The sequence below is a fragment of the Vitis riparia genome, chromosome 18 (assembly GCF_004353265.1).
Source record: "Vitis riparia cultivar Riparia Gloire de Montpellier isolate 1030 chromosome 18, EGFV_Vit.rip_1.0, whole genome shotgun sequence".
NCBI classification, from domain to species: Eukaryota; Viridiplantae; Streptophyta; class Magnoliopsida; order Vitales; family Vitaceae; genus Vitis; species Vitis riparia.
Genome location: NC_048448.1, coordinates 2812404 through 2828438, shown reverse-complemented (window position 1 = coordinate 2828438; position 16035 = coordinate 2812404). Strand labels below are relative to the sequence as shown.

Genomic DNA, 16035 nt, shown 5'->3' with positions numbered 1-16035 from the left:
TTCTTTCATAATTTTCACTATTAATTTTCGTATTTAGAAGCATCAACATATTTATCTTTATAAATTATAAATAGGATAAATAAGATCAAGTAATAATGGAGGTCATAAAGTAATAAAGGAGATTGTAGAGATAAGTAAGACAAATTGAAATAAAAAAGTAAAATAAAAATATTAATTTAAAAATAAATTAATTATTTTTACTTATTTATTAAAATTATTTTTAATTTTAAGTTATACCGTTAAGTTATTTTACTAAACATACTTAAATTTTTTGATGACTTAAATTAAGTTATTAAGTTAGTTTATCAAACACCCACTAAAAGGTTTATTTAAAGGGAGTAAATAGTTAGTCTTAACAAATTATTCTAAGTTTTAATTATATATAGATTTTAAAGATATCTATTATTCCTTATAAATCTAATGGTGAGTAAAATTCAAGGGTCATTCACACCCATGAGAGGTTTGTGTTAAGTACACTAACCCCTATTGATTTTGAAGTTTCACCAAATACCTTCATTATTTTGAATGAAAAAACCGAGATGAGTGAAAATAATAAAATGATAAGAGATATAGTTGATGAAATTTCAAACCAATTGAATCAAGTGTATTAACTGAAATCTTCAAAGAGGTGTATCCTAAAAAGTTCTATGAATATAAAAAATCATAAATTTAGCGAAAGCAAATAAATCCATTAGATATGAAATATGGATATCAAATCATCCGATGTGATAATACCTATCTTTTGAGATCTTATGTTAGTTAAAACTTGACCGCCAAGTCTTAATTAATTCAATGCCTCGAGGCTTGACAATGATGAATAAATGTATTAAATATGAAAGGAATGTATATACAACGACACACCTAATTTTTTAGAATATCATATGGATAAGCACTTAATCTTCATATTATATATACAATACATTGTATGTTTTCGTGGGTACTTCAATCATGTATGAGCAAGATATTTCAAGAATGCTTCATTCGTATGATATAAGTCTAGTAAATGATTTGTGTAAATTAGTGTCCACTCCAAATCTGAAATGATAGAGTGATTGAAGTGTGGAATCCACAACATCATTCGATTAATAAGCCGGTTCCACCGAAAGGGAGGAACAAATCTTTGAAACCTGGGGGGAAACTTTTTGTCAAATTATTAGAAAGAGAGAGGGTGGAAACTTTTGTTAAAAATTAATAATCACATTAATCATCATCCTATCTTGTATGTTAATTAGTTGGATGTCTTACATTAATCATATTTTGATACCCCAATGTTCCCAGTATTAGTGGGTGGGCCGAGGAAAGACCCAAAATAATAAGAATGATAATCACTGGTGGGTCTCCTTCTGGTCCACCCTCTTTTGCTTACGGCCACTCTGGTACTTGAATCGCATTGAAATGAAGAAAAACAAACCTCACGTGTAGGTGTAGGAGAAAAAGGTCAAACAGATTTGTTTGAGAGAACCCTCTACTTTGAATTTAGAATTGAGATTAAATTTAAATCTGATTTTTAGTTACGATATGATTCATTTTTAAAAAAATATTGTTTTGATTTACTTTTGACAATTTTATTATTATAAATGTCTTTACTTATTTAGGATGAAACATAAAAATATAAATATTTTATACCTTATAAACAAATAAATAAATAAAACCAAGTAAAAATAAAAATACTTTTATAAATATATAATAATAATAATAATATATAAAAGTACAAATGGATATCTAAGGAATTAGGATGACAACATTGACTGGACGTAGGAATGTGAATTTTCCATATCCCATTTAACCTTTTATGATTTTTTTTTTTTTTTTAAATTTTAATTACATTAAAAATATATATATAAATATATTTTATAAATAATTAAAACATTATAAATTTTTATAATTTATTTTATTAAAAACTAATTATTATCATTATTATATTAAAATAAAAAAATAACAAAAAAAATTAAAATTAATTTTGATGCATAATGGACTAGAAACAACTCCTAAAACCACACAAGTTTTTTAAACCCGTCTCTAATTTATTTATTTAAATTTCAAACTCGGGATACCTAAAAAAATCAACCCCATTATCACCCCAAAAAGAATGTTATCTTGATTTGTAAATTCAGTATATAGATAGAGAATTAGTAAATACCACCATGAAAGAGCAAGGGCTCATTATTCCCTATCAGAAGGCTAGTCGTGGTGGAGTATGCACCAACACTTCCACGTGAGGCAATAAATATTCTTTTTCCTCAAAAAAAAAAAGGTAGACCAAAAACACATAAATATATTTCACCGGCAATATAAGAAAATCTTAGTACCAGAAATATTACTTCTAAATTAGAGCAGATACAGGCACATAATTGTTACACTGTAAACTATAGTATTATCATCAAAACTGGAAACTGAAAACTACTGCAGCTACTAGAGCCAGACGAACCCCTCCCCATTTTATTCTGACTTTAAAAATAAAAACTTCAACTGAAAGAGAGAATGGTGGTAAGGAGGAATGCAGAGAGGGAGAGAGATAAGGCCTTCATTTCTTGCTATCATCCATGGATCGTTTTTGTATAATAGTCGCCACCAGTAGTACCCAACTGGGAAATGTTTGTATCTTCTTCACAGATGACAAGGATGCCCTCACTGCATGTAAGGAAAATGAATCAATTTCAAAACCTCCCCAGCAATCTGGAAGAGGAAGTCAGCAACAAACTGTGACTTTTACCTCATCACAGCTCATCTTTTGAGCCTTCTTGCTGAGCAGCCTTATCCCGATTCTTCTTAATGAACTCAATGATGTCTTCCTTCGACCTATCCCCTTCATACTGCGAGATGTTTCCGCTAGCAGACTTAAAGTACAGAGTTGGGTATCCTTTCACATCGAAAGTGTCATTTGGGATATCATTTGCAGTTGCATCCTAGAAAGCAAGTACAAGGAGATAAGTTATGGCGTCACAAACGAATTTACAAACCAAAAAAGGATTCATCATATCCAAGACAGAAAATACACTTAAAATTCCCTTTTTGACCTAGAAGACGCAACCTTGTCCCGATATTTAACAAATTCACAGTAATCGGGTAAAATAATTCATATCTACACAAAGATGTCAAGAAATCCAAGAAAAGAGTAAGGTTTCTCCCAAGATTAGGTGTCAGAATGCATATGAAATCCTAATAGTGGGCAAATTGGGAAACACAGGGAGAGTAGAGAATTCAAATAATGATCAGATGAATGATATCTGACACAAAGGATCAATATAAATGGAATAAAACAAAAAGAGATCAGTATTTAACAAAATTTTAGCAACAGAAATAAAAAATGAAAGAAAGAAAAACTATACATCCGCTAAGAAGAATTTCTTGCAAAAGAAAATGATCCAGATAAGCAGGTCAGAAGCCTCAAAGATTGAAAAATTTTTGACATGCAAATTAATTGTTAACCAATCACAGTAGAAAGCATCCCAAGCATATCAACACAATTGTGGAAGAAATTTATCACTTCCATTGATACAGAAACAACTATGAAGAATATTGTTTACAAAAAGGTTTGATGGGCCAGAATTTACATTCATAACTTTTTCTGAATTTCAACTAATTAATAGTAGATTTAATGAACACCACTACAATAGCTAATGAGTGTGGTGCAACAATAAAAGTTGAATACGAGAACAGTGACCTAGGTTATCTTTGTTACAATCATCCTCAACCACAATGCTACAAATCCTGAAAATTTTGGCTGTAATGCATTAGGTATTGTCCCAAACTGGCATTAACTTGCAACAGTATGGTACGACTCAAAGGGAATCATAGGGTATTATCACACAAAGTTTCAGCAGTTTTATAAGCATAAATTTTGCTACTTAATGGTTCGACTCAATGTTTTCTTATAGATTGTGTCGCAGGGATTTAGATATGTCTCTATCATTGGAAAACAATTTTCAATGCAGTAAAACATTGGAAGATAGTTTATGCTATGTAGTGGAATAATAGAATGACCACATCAATGCTAAATTGGATAAGAAATCTTACCAGCTTTGCAATGACCACATCAGCATCATTTTCAAAGGAGATAGCAACTTCATCCAAGATTGGAGCCAATTTTTTGCAATGCCCACACCAAGGAGCATAAAACTCCACCAGAACTGCAGAATGAAGTTGGCCACAATATTATTATATGTAAGTTAAATGCATGAGGTAGGAGGAAGAGAACTTTTGGATCTATCACTGAGATTCCATGCATGAACTGTAATGTAGATATTGATATTGTAAACCAATTCACTAGCTTCATCCATATAATAATATATCCATTAAGATAAGGAGCAGAAAACGCATGAAAAGAATCTATATAACTCTTCATTAATTCAAATATAAAAGAGAACAAGCAAAAGATTCATGCTCATCTTTACTATAAAGCATCACTTCAAAATTTCAATCATGATAAAAGGAACTGTGTAGTTAGAAATATACTGAAAGTAGCAGAGGTAACATTAGCAAGATTCCAATGGAATGTCATTCTTGTACCTTTCTTATAGTATAGGAATGAATATACACATCTATACTTCCATGCACTGTTTCCTTGATTCATTTTATAAGATATAATAAAATAACTGCTATTTGATGGTAGGAAATAAATTTGCAAGATATGACTCAAACAGCAGGATTTGCTGAATGCTAACTGAGACCAAATTCAGAAATTATCCAACAAATCAAAGCAAAGAGTAAGACACATTTCCATGTTCTGTTTCCTTAAGTTTTTTATTATTTCCAATAAATTAGAATAAACCTCTACTAAAGGAACTTATCTTGGGAACAATTAACTCCACAAAAATAGAAATTGCTTGTTCAATAACCATAATGAATATAATGTACTCTTTATTTACCTATCAAAAAAAAAAAATGACCATTGAAATACTACAACAATAAAATTTAACCAAGCAACATGCTAGAAAACAAGGGATTATCAATCAACTGAACTATTTGCTAATGCTCACCAGAACATTTTTTCCAGAGTTAAAAACTATTTCCTGGAGGGTATCAGCTACGACCACCTTCACAGGTTCATTGTTGACTTCAGGGATAGGTTCGGATTTTTTGTATGGTAGCACTTTGCCATCCTGCAGCAATGTACTTTAGTTAGAAAGATCCTGAGACATAACCGCAAAAAGAAACACTCTCAATGGCATAAATATCTTATAGCCACAGAAAAAGCAGTTAGGAAAAAACTCCAGCAATTAAGCAACTTCATCTCTCCAGTACGAACATCAATGAGGGACTTCGATCATCATAATGGAAGAATAGTATTAAATCAAAGAAGCAGGTGTATTACCTGGTATTCCTTCACCCAAGGTGCAATATGGTCAGGCTCCAAATTAGGTTTCAGATATTTCTGTCCATCATTGGTTTGTATAACGATGAGAGGCACCTGGTCGTCCTTAAGTCCAAAATACTGCTCATTCAAATAGATGGAATGCTTAGCATGTCAAGAAGAAACATATTTCTAAGAAGTACAAACACGAGACTGGATGGGTGGAAAGTAACTAACCTGGAAAGCACCTTGACTAGCTTCAAGATCTCCCAGGAGGAAGTTTATGCCTTTTCCTTTGTATTGTTCAGCAACTTCATGATACTTTGACTTAAAAGCATCAAAAAGCTCACTGCTGTGGTCTAGAAACAGCATGGCCTGCAAATTTCAAAATTATTACAGGAATCCCATAGAAAAAATACAGGCATAATAGTAATATGGTTGGAAGGGGGAAATAGGAATGAGATTGAGATTGGAGTAGAAGTACAAGGGGACAACAAGATTAAAGAGAGGTGTGGATGCATCATATGTGACATTAAGATAGTCAAATAGGTGATGATGCAGGAAATAACAAGCAACTTCGGATCACAAACTTAAAGCAGAATTTAGGTGCAAGTGACTTCCATGCAAATTGGAGTTAGCCATTAAAAAAATTAAAACAAATTCACAAAAATTGTACAAAACTTCCATTGGAAATTGCCCGCTAATGAAGTCAAAGAATATTAAAGAAATCCATTTTTACTTCTAGCATAGCATTCAAAACTACAATTGATAAAAAAAGAAATAATAAACTAAGTATCATTTTGGATACACTTCCTATTTTCTTTTTTAAAACACAAAAATTAGTAATAATTTCTATGTAAAAAGTAGAAACTCTAATACAAAGAGTATAAGCTTACAGTATGTGCATACAATTTACTTTCAAAAATTTTATAATTTGAGGTAGTAAATTTTTTTTAATACTTCAATTCATTTAAATTGATTTAGAAATATGTGCTTACAAATTAGTTTAAAAAATTTTATAATTTGCGGTAGCAAAATTTTTTTAATACCTCAATTTATTTAAATTGTTTTTAAAAATACGTGCTTACAAATTAGTTTCAAAAATTTTATAATTTGAGGTAGTAAAATTTTTTTAATACCTCAATTTATTTAAACTGTTTTCAAAAACCACAACCTTTTTAAGGTAAGCTTCAAAGCCTCAATTTTTTTAAAAAATTGTTTCTTCTAACCATAACCTCAATTTATAGAAGTTACAACTATTTTCTATTTTTAATTGGAGAAAATAGATACTAAATTTCCAAATTCTATAATCTGAGCTATTCACCTTGGCATTGGGACCATTGAAGAATTTGATAACAAAAGGGTGGTTGCTAGGATCCTTGTTAAAGAGTGTGACAATAGGCACACTCGATTCCTCAACAAACTTCTCCAGAGCATCAACATGAAAATCCTGCAAGCAAAGGCCTCAATGAAATACCTCACCATGCATAGTATTCTGAAATATAATATTTAAAAGAAAAACATGCTAAAACAGACAGAAATGGCAGAGTGAATATTACAATAAACTAAAAGATACCTGGAAATCAACAAAGAGTTCATCAAATGGCTTCAAAAGCCTAACCAAGGGGCCAGTCACTGATGATTCCCCACGAGGAAGGAATTTGGCATCCGAAGTATGAACAAAATCATAGTCAGAGCGAAATTTCTCAGCTACAGCCGTGAAGTTCTCAAATTCCTCTCCAGAAAACTTTGGGAACACTCCAACCTAGAGAGATGTGGAAAAAGTACGTAATGCTGAATTTCCTGAAAGGAAAAGAAAATGCAAACAAGAAAGAAAAGCAGCCATTGACCACTTACAATGACAATTTTATTGTCGACGATAAGACTGCTAGCATCTTCAGCAGATTTTATCTCAGCAGAAGCAGGACCACTTTGTTTCTTCAGATACTCAACAATACCATCGGCCTCACGAGGACCTTTGTACTCTTCAATAGATTTCCCTCCATTTCTCAAAATCTTAAGAGTTGGGAAGCCCCTAATCTCAAATTCTGATGCAAGCTCTTTGTTTGCATCATCGTTGGCATCAACTTTGGCAAGAATAATTGGAGGGTCATGACTACTCAGTATAGAAGCAGCCTTCTCATACTACAAATTAGAGAACAAACTTGTACATGTCAACGAACTGAGAATATAATTTTAAACAATTACCCAAATGTTAGGAGGAAATTGAATTTAAGCAATAGAAACGAGAAAATTTTAATCACCTCAGGTGCAATTTTCTTACAGTGGCCGCACCTGTAATAATAGATCAAATATAAGCATTACCACCAGAGGAGAAACAAATACACATTTTCAACCAAAGGCAGATTCTTTTATGAAAACACTTTAATAGATTACATCAATAATAGAATCACAAATATGAAGCACCAGTGATAAGGTGCAGAAAATGAAGGAAAATTGACTCCTATGTCCATAAGCAGAAGGTACATGAGAATCAATTCCAGTAAAACAGCCTAATTTAAATAGATACCATCTTACTAGGAGAAGACATACATATTGTCTTGAGAACAAACTTACACAAAGCCATATACAGATTTTCATAACGACATCAGGACCCGGATAGTCATTTACTTGATAAGCCCATAAATTCAGCACCACTCACGCAGAGAGCATAACATCATCATATTTCAACTCTAGATCTAATGTTGTCTTTTCATGAAGTGTTTCGGCGGAACGAAATATATATCTATATATATATATATTTATATTACTTTTAAGCGGTTTAGACTTTTAGTCACCCCCACTAACGAAATTGGACTTTTTGCTTTCTTGAAATCGAGAAACCCTAATCACCAGAAAATTGTAATTTTAATTTCCCTTGCGATCATTAATTTGAACAAAATCTCCAAAAAAAAAAAAAAAATACATAAACAAATAAAACATTCAAAATCAAGATCTGACACGATTCAGCACATTTAAATGAGAAAAATGAGATAAATCCAAAATCAAAACAAGAACAAGAACCGAATTACCATGGAGCGTAGAACTCAACGACGATGAAGTCGTGCTTACTGACAATGTCAGAGAAGTTAGAGTGCGTCAAAGTGAGGACGAACTCTTTAGCTTCATCCTCCGCAGCCGAGATCTTCACCGGAGACGAAGCTAAGATTGAGAAGGCAAAAGCCAATACAAACAAGCAGATCGAAACCCTAGTCGCCATTTCCACACACTCTCACTCTATCTCACGGGCTCTGTTTTTTATAAGAAACTGTGTAGAGAGGACACGACACCAACATGGAAGGTGCCTCGTGAGCGATTTGGGTTTCCTCTTAGACGCTCGAGAGTTAGATTTTCGTATACTCGCTTCCTTTAAGGTGGATTGTCCACGTGGGATGATTCCATTGGTTTCGCCTTGTCATAGTGAACGTTTTTCTAAAGATAGTTTTGAGACTGGTCGTCGTTTAAGAAACGTATAGGGTGAGTATGCCAATACGGTATGGTAGCCGACTGAGATTTTATCTGTTCTACCAATGATATTATGCCACGTAGCCCAAGATTTGTTATTGCAGACGTGGCGAATGGTTGTATGTGCTTTCTAGGCGGTCGTGAAGTTACTGATTACACTGGATGTATACCTCAAAATCTTCAATTTTTGAAACGATAGAATAAATGGCCTCGACTTTTTTGGATTTTTTTTTCCAATTACACTATTACAGTAATAATATTTTGGATTATTTGATTAAAAAATTCATTGAAAATCATTTTTTAGTTTTATTTAAATAAAAATATCCTTAATATTTTCTTTATAAAAATAATTTTTTATACAAATACTTAAAATGGTAAAAAAATATTTATATTAAAAATAAATTACTTTTCAAACAAAAATATAGAAATGATTAGATTCACAAATCTGATAATTATTTTATTTATTTTAATTAATTAATTTTAATAATTTCATATCTTCCACGATCTTTTTTTTATGACTTAATATAATCTTCATAAATTTATTTATGTGATCACTTTTTTATTTTTGTTATATTACTTATTTTGTAAAATAAATTTTCTATTATAATGGTTAAAAAATAAGAATAAAAAAATATTTATAAAATATATTCTCAAAGAATATGAGTATATGCATCATTTAATCATAAATATTATTAAATTATAAGAGAAATTTCATATTTTTTAAAATAAAAAAATAAAAAATGTAATATAATTTTTATTTTAAATATTAAAAATAATATATATTCTATTTTTTATTTATTATTTATTTTATAAATTAAATATAAACAAACCTTAGATTTAATAATATCAAAGGATATCAAATCTTAAAATATTTATTTTTTATGTGATGGGATATAATATCCTAAATATATATGATTTATTCTAGCATCAATCAAATGTATCCTAAAATATCAATAAAATGTTTAACACATGAATTCAATTAATTTGGAGGAATTAAAGTTTGGAGCTAATGGAGTAATGACAAAAAAAACTTATTTTAGGTAATATTAAGTTTATTTGTATTATTATCATAATTCTAGTGGCATTTAGGTAAGTGTGAAAGCAAATCATCGCCAAAATCTAACAAATACAAGTATATTTGTGATTTTAGAAAAAATATAAAAGTTTTAAGTATTAAAAATATTACAAACACTTCATAGAATGATGGTTAAATGTACTCTTTATATATTTTTTTTTATTAATTTCGATGACCTTCTTGAATTTTGACTAAATTTACTTCATCTTATTTATGTGAAATTTTATCGAAAATCTCTCAATCTGGAATGAGAGACGAGATGAATGACAAAAACAAAAAAAATCTTTTAATAAAATTTTAAACTAACGAGACAAAATGTATTTAGGCAAAATTCCAGAGTAATTTCCTTTTAGACCATATTTAAAAAAATTTTGTTTTAACTTATAATTTATCATCAAACATTTTTAATTGAATGGTAAATGACAAAATAAGTGGCTCTTTTTTTATTAAAATCAAAAAATTCAAAAAATAAATTTCCGAAATATTTGAGTAGATACGAAATTTTCCAAATATATGACTCAACATTAATTAAGAATAAATTATTCTATAGAAACAAAAAACATGTCTATTTAGAGAACTCAACCACTAGAAGATATAATAATCATAAACCAATCACCATGGTAAAAGAAGAAAATTTTATAATAAAATTAGTCTTAGAATTGCTCGAAACGAAAAAGACATTGAAAAGGAGGTTTTAGTTTATCAAGGGGGTTTCATTCTTTGGCATAAAGTGATGTTTTAAAAGAGATAGTTTTACTATACAATTATTATTAAATTTGGTATTTAGTCTCTAAAATATGAATTTGATTTTATGTTTTAATTACTTTTAATGTCCTCATTTATTAATCCACTTTCTATATTGGGATGACAACAAGATGGATTTGTGATGGATCATTCATATTTCAACCACATCGCATTTATTTATATCTATTCTCATTTTCTCACACCTATCCCATCTTGTTTAATTTTTAAATTTCTTCAATTTTTTAATTTCATTAAAAATAAATATAATTTATAAAATATATAGATATTATAAAATATTTATAATTTATTATTATGAAAATTAATATTTTACATATGTTAAAAAAGTTGAAAAAAATATCAATTAAAAAAATTTTTTATTTAACATTATATATAATTAGGGTGGGGTGGGATGGGACAAAGTCATATATACATATGAAATCGAATGTTTGTATAAGATACAAGTTTTACCATATAGCGAAATCGAAAAGCTTTCATTCAAACAATTTTCATTTCATAGTAACAAAGAGGTTGTTTGATAGAGCAGAGGACTAGAAAGTAGTAACATAGAAAAATTTACAATTTTTACAATGTGAATGTTGGAAAATCTTCAATGTGAATACTAACAAATATTTCCTCCTTTTGACTTATAAAGGTTGTAAGTGTTAATATTGTTGCTCCAAATCATCATGGCCATCATTTTCATTGTTGCTGTTTTCTTTTCACGATTCCAAATTAGTGGGTTGTTTGATGGAGTAGAGAATTTGAAAAGTAGTAATGTGGAAATATTTATAATTTGTGTAGTGAATGTTGGAAAATCTTAAATGTGAATGTTGAGAAGTCTTTTTCTCTATTTAATGTGAAGATTGAGTAGAATAGTGTGAACACTAATAAGTCTTCCTTTTTCCTTCATCTGATAGAAAGTCTTTTCAACTTTTGATTATAAAGTTTGTAAGTGCTAACATTATTGTTCCAAATATTTCATTGCTATCATTTTTTTTTCTTGTTGTTTCCTTATCATAGTTCCATTGCATTTTTTTTTATTTCAATTTATATGATGTGAATGTTGGATAAGTCTTAAATGTAAACGCTGATAAGTTTTTTTTCTCCTTTTAATGTGAGGGTTGACTAGGCTAGTAACAAGTCTTCATTTTTTCTTTAATATTTTATCAAATACTTCCTCATTTTGGGTGAGAAAGGAGGTGAATAAAAATAACAAATGAAAAAAAAAACAAGAAAGACATTTGATAAAAGTTTAAACTAATAGAACTAAATACATTTAACCAAAACTTATTTAAAAAAAAAAAAAAAGTGGATGAAGTTAACCCTATTTTTTATTACTCATGTTATTTTGAAGTTATTCCTCAAAGTAATCATCTGAATTCCCGTCATTGTAGCACCATCCTAGATTCTATCTTAAGTTATCTTTAGTTCCTTTGGATTCTCATCATCACGGTGCCATCTTAGGTTCTATTTCAATTTATCTCTAGTTCCTTTGGGATTCCCGTCATGGTGGAGTCGGCCTACATTCTATCATTTTTATTTTTAATTCTTTTATATTCTCATCATCCTAAGTTGAAAGAAGGCAAGTGAAAATAACAAGAAATGTATGTAATAAAATTTTAAATTAATAGGACTAAATGTATTTAGTTAAAACCAATATTTTAAAAACCAAACTAGATTGGCCGATCCGACCGTCGGTTGGTGATCTTTCTAGTCTGATCCACCATTTCAAGTCGATGACTTATTAAACTAACCTTAAACCGTCGTAACCGACGGTCGGACCGATAAACCGAGTCAACCGGTCGGTTTTTAGTGAACCAAATAGTTCACTGCTTTTTTTTTTTTTTTTTCTATTTTTCATGAGAGAAATAGTGGGATGGTGGGGATGGGACGGTTGTTGGTTGACAACTGATCGTGGTAGGAGCTACTATTGGTAGTGAGGTAGCTGGTGGTGAGGTTAGGCATGAACACAGTGAGAGATGAGAATGAGAAAAAAAGGAAAAAAATGGGAGAAGAGAAGAAAAAGAAAAAGAAATGGGAGAAGAGAAGAAGAAAAAGAAAGAGATGAGAATGAGAGAAAAAGGAAAAAAATGGGGAAGTGCGGTCGTGGTGGGAAGAGATGGGTTTTGAAGACAAGAAGAAGAAAAATAAAAGAGAGGGGAAAATATGGGGAGGTGTGGTTGTGGTGGAAAAGATGGGTTTAAGGGTTTGTTTTTTAATGAATGGTGAAAATGAATTGAAAATGAAGGGTGTAGATAGATTTAAAATGAAAGGTCCAGATAGTGTTCTCTACAAATTGGGCTCTATAAAAGTAAAAATTTTTATCTTTATTATTTTTATATTTAATATATCAAATATAAATTGAAATATTATTAAAAGAATTATATATATATATATATATATATATATATATATATATATATATATATATATATATTTAAATATTTTTATTTTTAATAATATTATATAAATTATATATTTATAATGTCAACGGTTCGACTATGGTTCAACCGTCGGTTTGATTAGTGAATCGTGAATCGGTGATATCTTCAATTCAATAATTGGTTAGATTTTAAAAATATTAGTTAAAACTTTAAAAAGAAAAGAAAAAGATAAATGAAATTAACTCTATTTTTTATTACTCATGATATTTTTATTTCAATAACCATTACCATACTTTTTTTAATCCATCATTTCATTTTTCAACCTACATATCCTACTTGGTTGTATTTTTTTGAACTTATTCCTCGAGACAATTTGCTTTTATACCATATTTTTTAAAATTTTCATTTTGACTTATCATTTATAATCAAATATTTTTAATTGAATGGAAAAGGCCAAAATAAGTGGATTTTTTTTTTTATTAAAAGCAAAAAATTCAAAAAATCAATTTCCTAAATATTGTAATAGATACAAAGTGCTCCAGGTATACGACTGAATGATAATTAATAATAAATTATTTTACTTTATTATGGGTGAAACAAAAATCATGAACTCAACCATTAGAAGAAGAAAATTCCATAACTGAATTAGCCTTAGAATTACTAAAACCCTCTTCTTATCTCAGCAATGATATCAGGCTTTAGAATAATTTTGATAAAGAAAGCTATCAAAACCTGTAAAATGCCTTGGTGTAAAAGTCATCAATTTTTTAATTTTTCCACGTTACTATTTTTCAGTCAAAGAGCCCCCTCGTTATTACATATTTTGCTCCTAGATGCCTTGGTGTAATTACAAACTATGGGATTATTCGATATTTTTAACCACTTTATCTTTTGTAAAACTCACTTGTATGTAAATGGAGAAAGCTACTATGGGAGGATATTAGAGAAACAACAAGATAAACCAACTTTTCTATTAAACTTTTCTAAATATGAATTTGATCTTTAAAAATTCCCAATATTATGTTTTAGTTACTTTTAATGTCCTTTGTTATCTATCCACTTTCTCTATAAGGATGACAATAAGGTAGGTTCACGGTGAGTTACCCATATCACAACCCCCTCTTATTTATTTATATTTATTCTCATTTTCCTACATTTGCCTTACCGTGTTTAATTTTTAAAAAATTTCATTTTTTAAATTTATATTTAAAATTTATTAAAAAATATAATTTATGAAATCTATAAATATTTATAATTTATTTTTATGAAAAATAATATTTTATATTTGTTAAAATTTTGAAAAAAAAAATCAATTAAAATAATTTTTTATTTAATATTATATATAATCGAGGTGAGACAAAGTCATACCCAAACTTATTTCAAACCCATCTTAGGTTACATATATAATCATTAGTTGAAATGTTTTGGCTTAAATAATTCTCATTTCCTTTTGTTTCTTACCCTTTACTCTTTTTAAAAGGTAAAACAAACACACAAAAAATACTTAATAGTGAATAAAACTTTGACAAAGAACAAAGATTTTTACTTCTACCAAAGCTCAAAATATACAAGAATGTTGGATATTATGAAGGTTTTTCTAGAGAACTTCGACCATCTTGGTATATATCTGATGATCATTTTCTACTGGCTTTCTCCATTTGTAAATGACAAACTGGTTAAAGAGAACAAAGACTCCTATGATCTATGTTTAAATCAAGGTGACGGAGAGTAAGAGATGTAGTAATAAGGAGGTTGTTTGATAGAGTAGAAGTTAATAATTTTTACAATGTGAAAGTTGGCAAGTCTTTAATGTGAGTACTGACAAGTATTTTCTCCTTTTGATGTGAGGGTTCACGGCTCTAGTATGAACACTAACAAGTCTTCCTTTCATATTTATTTGATGGAGAGTTTTTCAGCTTTTGATTTATAGAGGTTGTAAGTGTTATTGTTATTGCTCCAAATCATCATTGCCATCATTTTCTTTGTTGTTGTTTGATAGAGTAGAGGATTTGAAAAGTACTAAATGGAAAGATTTATGATTTATATGGTGTGAATGTTGGCAAATCTAAAATGTGAGTGCCGACAAATATGTACCAAGCAAGGCAGGTTTTGATTTGAATGGTTTATAGAATGATTATATTATAAGTCATAATCTATCCATGAACTTTTCTTTTTGTTTTTTCTTATGTTCTAAATAATGCCTTATGATATAATCTTTCTAATTGAAAGATTATTTCTCAAGTTTAAATGTTAGTTCACGAATTTGGGGTTATTTTATTTATTTTAATCGATTAATCTTTAATGTTATGTTTCATATTATAAGATAAAAAAGGGAATAACATATCTTATCTCATATTCGATTGGTGATAGGATAAAATAAGTGTAGACCCCCATGAGGGGCACGGTTTTTTTCTCTCATTTTGTGCAGCTCACTTGCCAGCTGGAGGGCTCCTTGAAAGCCAAGTGCTGCCTCCTGGTTGGTGGCTATGGAATCAGCTTAGTGGAATTGATGGACCAATCAGAGATTGACACCTGGAGGGGAGCTGCAGAAGAGGTACGTTTCTGTTATGAGGAGCGTATGAGAGAGAGAGAGGTAGCTGGCAGCTGCAGGACCCGTGGTTGCTTTTGGAGGCTGCCGTGGGAGATTTTTAGGGAGGATGAGAGAGCTGCAAGAGGAGGTTCCAGAGGAGCCTTGTGGGGGGTGGACTTTGGAGAGAGATATTTTGAGAGAGGGAGAGAGTGAGGGGAGGCGATGGGGTAATGTGTTTTTCTGGTTGCTGAGAGGAGCTTTTTGGGAATACCTTGAGAAGCAAGACAGAGAGCAAGGGCTTAAAAAAAAGAGATAACAGAGGAAGAGAGGAGCTGCAGAGTAAGTTTTCCATTATGTTTTTTTTGCTTCTTTCTTTTTCTCTTCATATATTATTATCGAGATGCATTGCTGTTGATTTTTGGACCATTTATGCTCTGTTCTTCATGGTTGACTGCTCCTCTTTTGCTCCTGTTTATGACTGAAAATTGATTTAACTTTGTTTTACCTCCTCTGTGACATTTTAAAGAAAAAAAAGACCTTTTAA

At 30.0% G+C, this 16035-nt stretch overlaps 1 protein-coding gene across 1 annotated transcript; it reads right to left on the bottom strand.

Moving 5' to 3' along the window:
• Positions 1-2255: 2255 nt before the first annotated feature.
• Positions 2256-8580, bottom strand: LOC117906972 (protein disulfide-isomerase). The gene is made up of 11 exons (XM_034820269.1): positions 8326-8580; positions 7558-7588; positions 7151-7438; positions 6870-7058; positions 6618-6743; positions 5531-5668; positions 5315-5434; positions 4980-5102; positions 4018-4125; positions 2714-2906; positions 2256-2631 (listed from the first exon to the last, which is right to left on the bottom strand). The coding sequence occupies exons 1-10, from the start codon at positions 8511-8513 to the stop codon at positions 2718-2720; spliced, it is 1500 nt and encodes a 499-aa protein (XP_034676160.1). The 5' UTR covers positions 8514-8580; the 3' UTR covers positions 2256-2631; positions 2714-2717.
• Positions 8581-16035: the final 7455 nt, after the last annotated feature.

Excerpts from the sequence above, each read along its gene's own strand:
- LOC117906972 (XM_034820269.1), bottom strand. The coding sequence starts at position 8,513 with ATGGCGACTAGGGTTTCGATCTGCTTGTTTGTATTGGCTTTTGCCTTC. Across the intron at positions 7,589-8,325 it reads GTTGAGTTCTACGCTCCATG|GTGCGGCCACTGTAAGAAAA; the intron begins GTAATTCGGTTC and ends CTATTATTACAG. Across the intron at positions 5,669-6,617 it reads TCAATGGTCCCAATGCCAAG|GCCATGCTGTTTCTAGACCA; the intron begins GTGAATAGCTCA and ends TGAAATTTGCAG.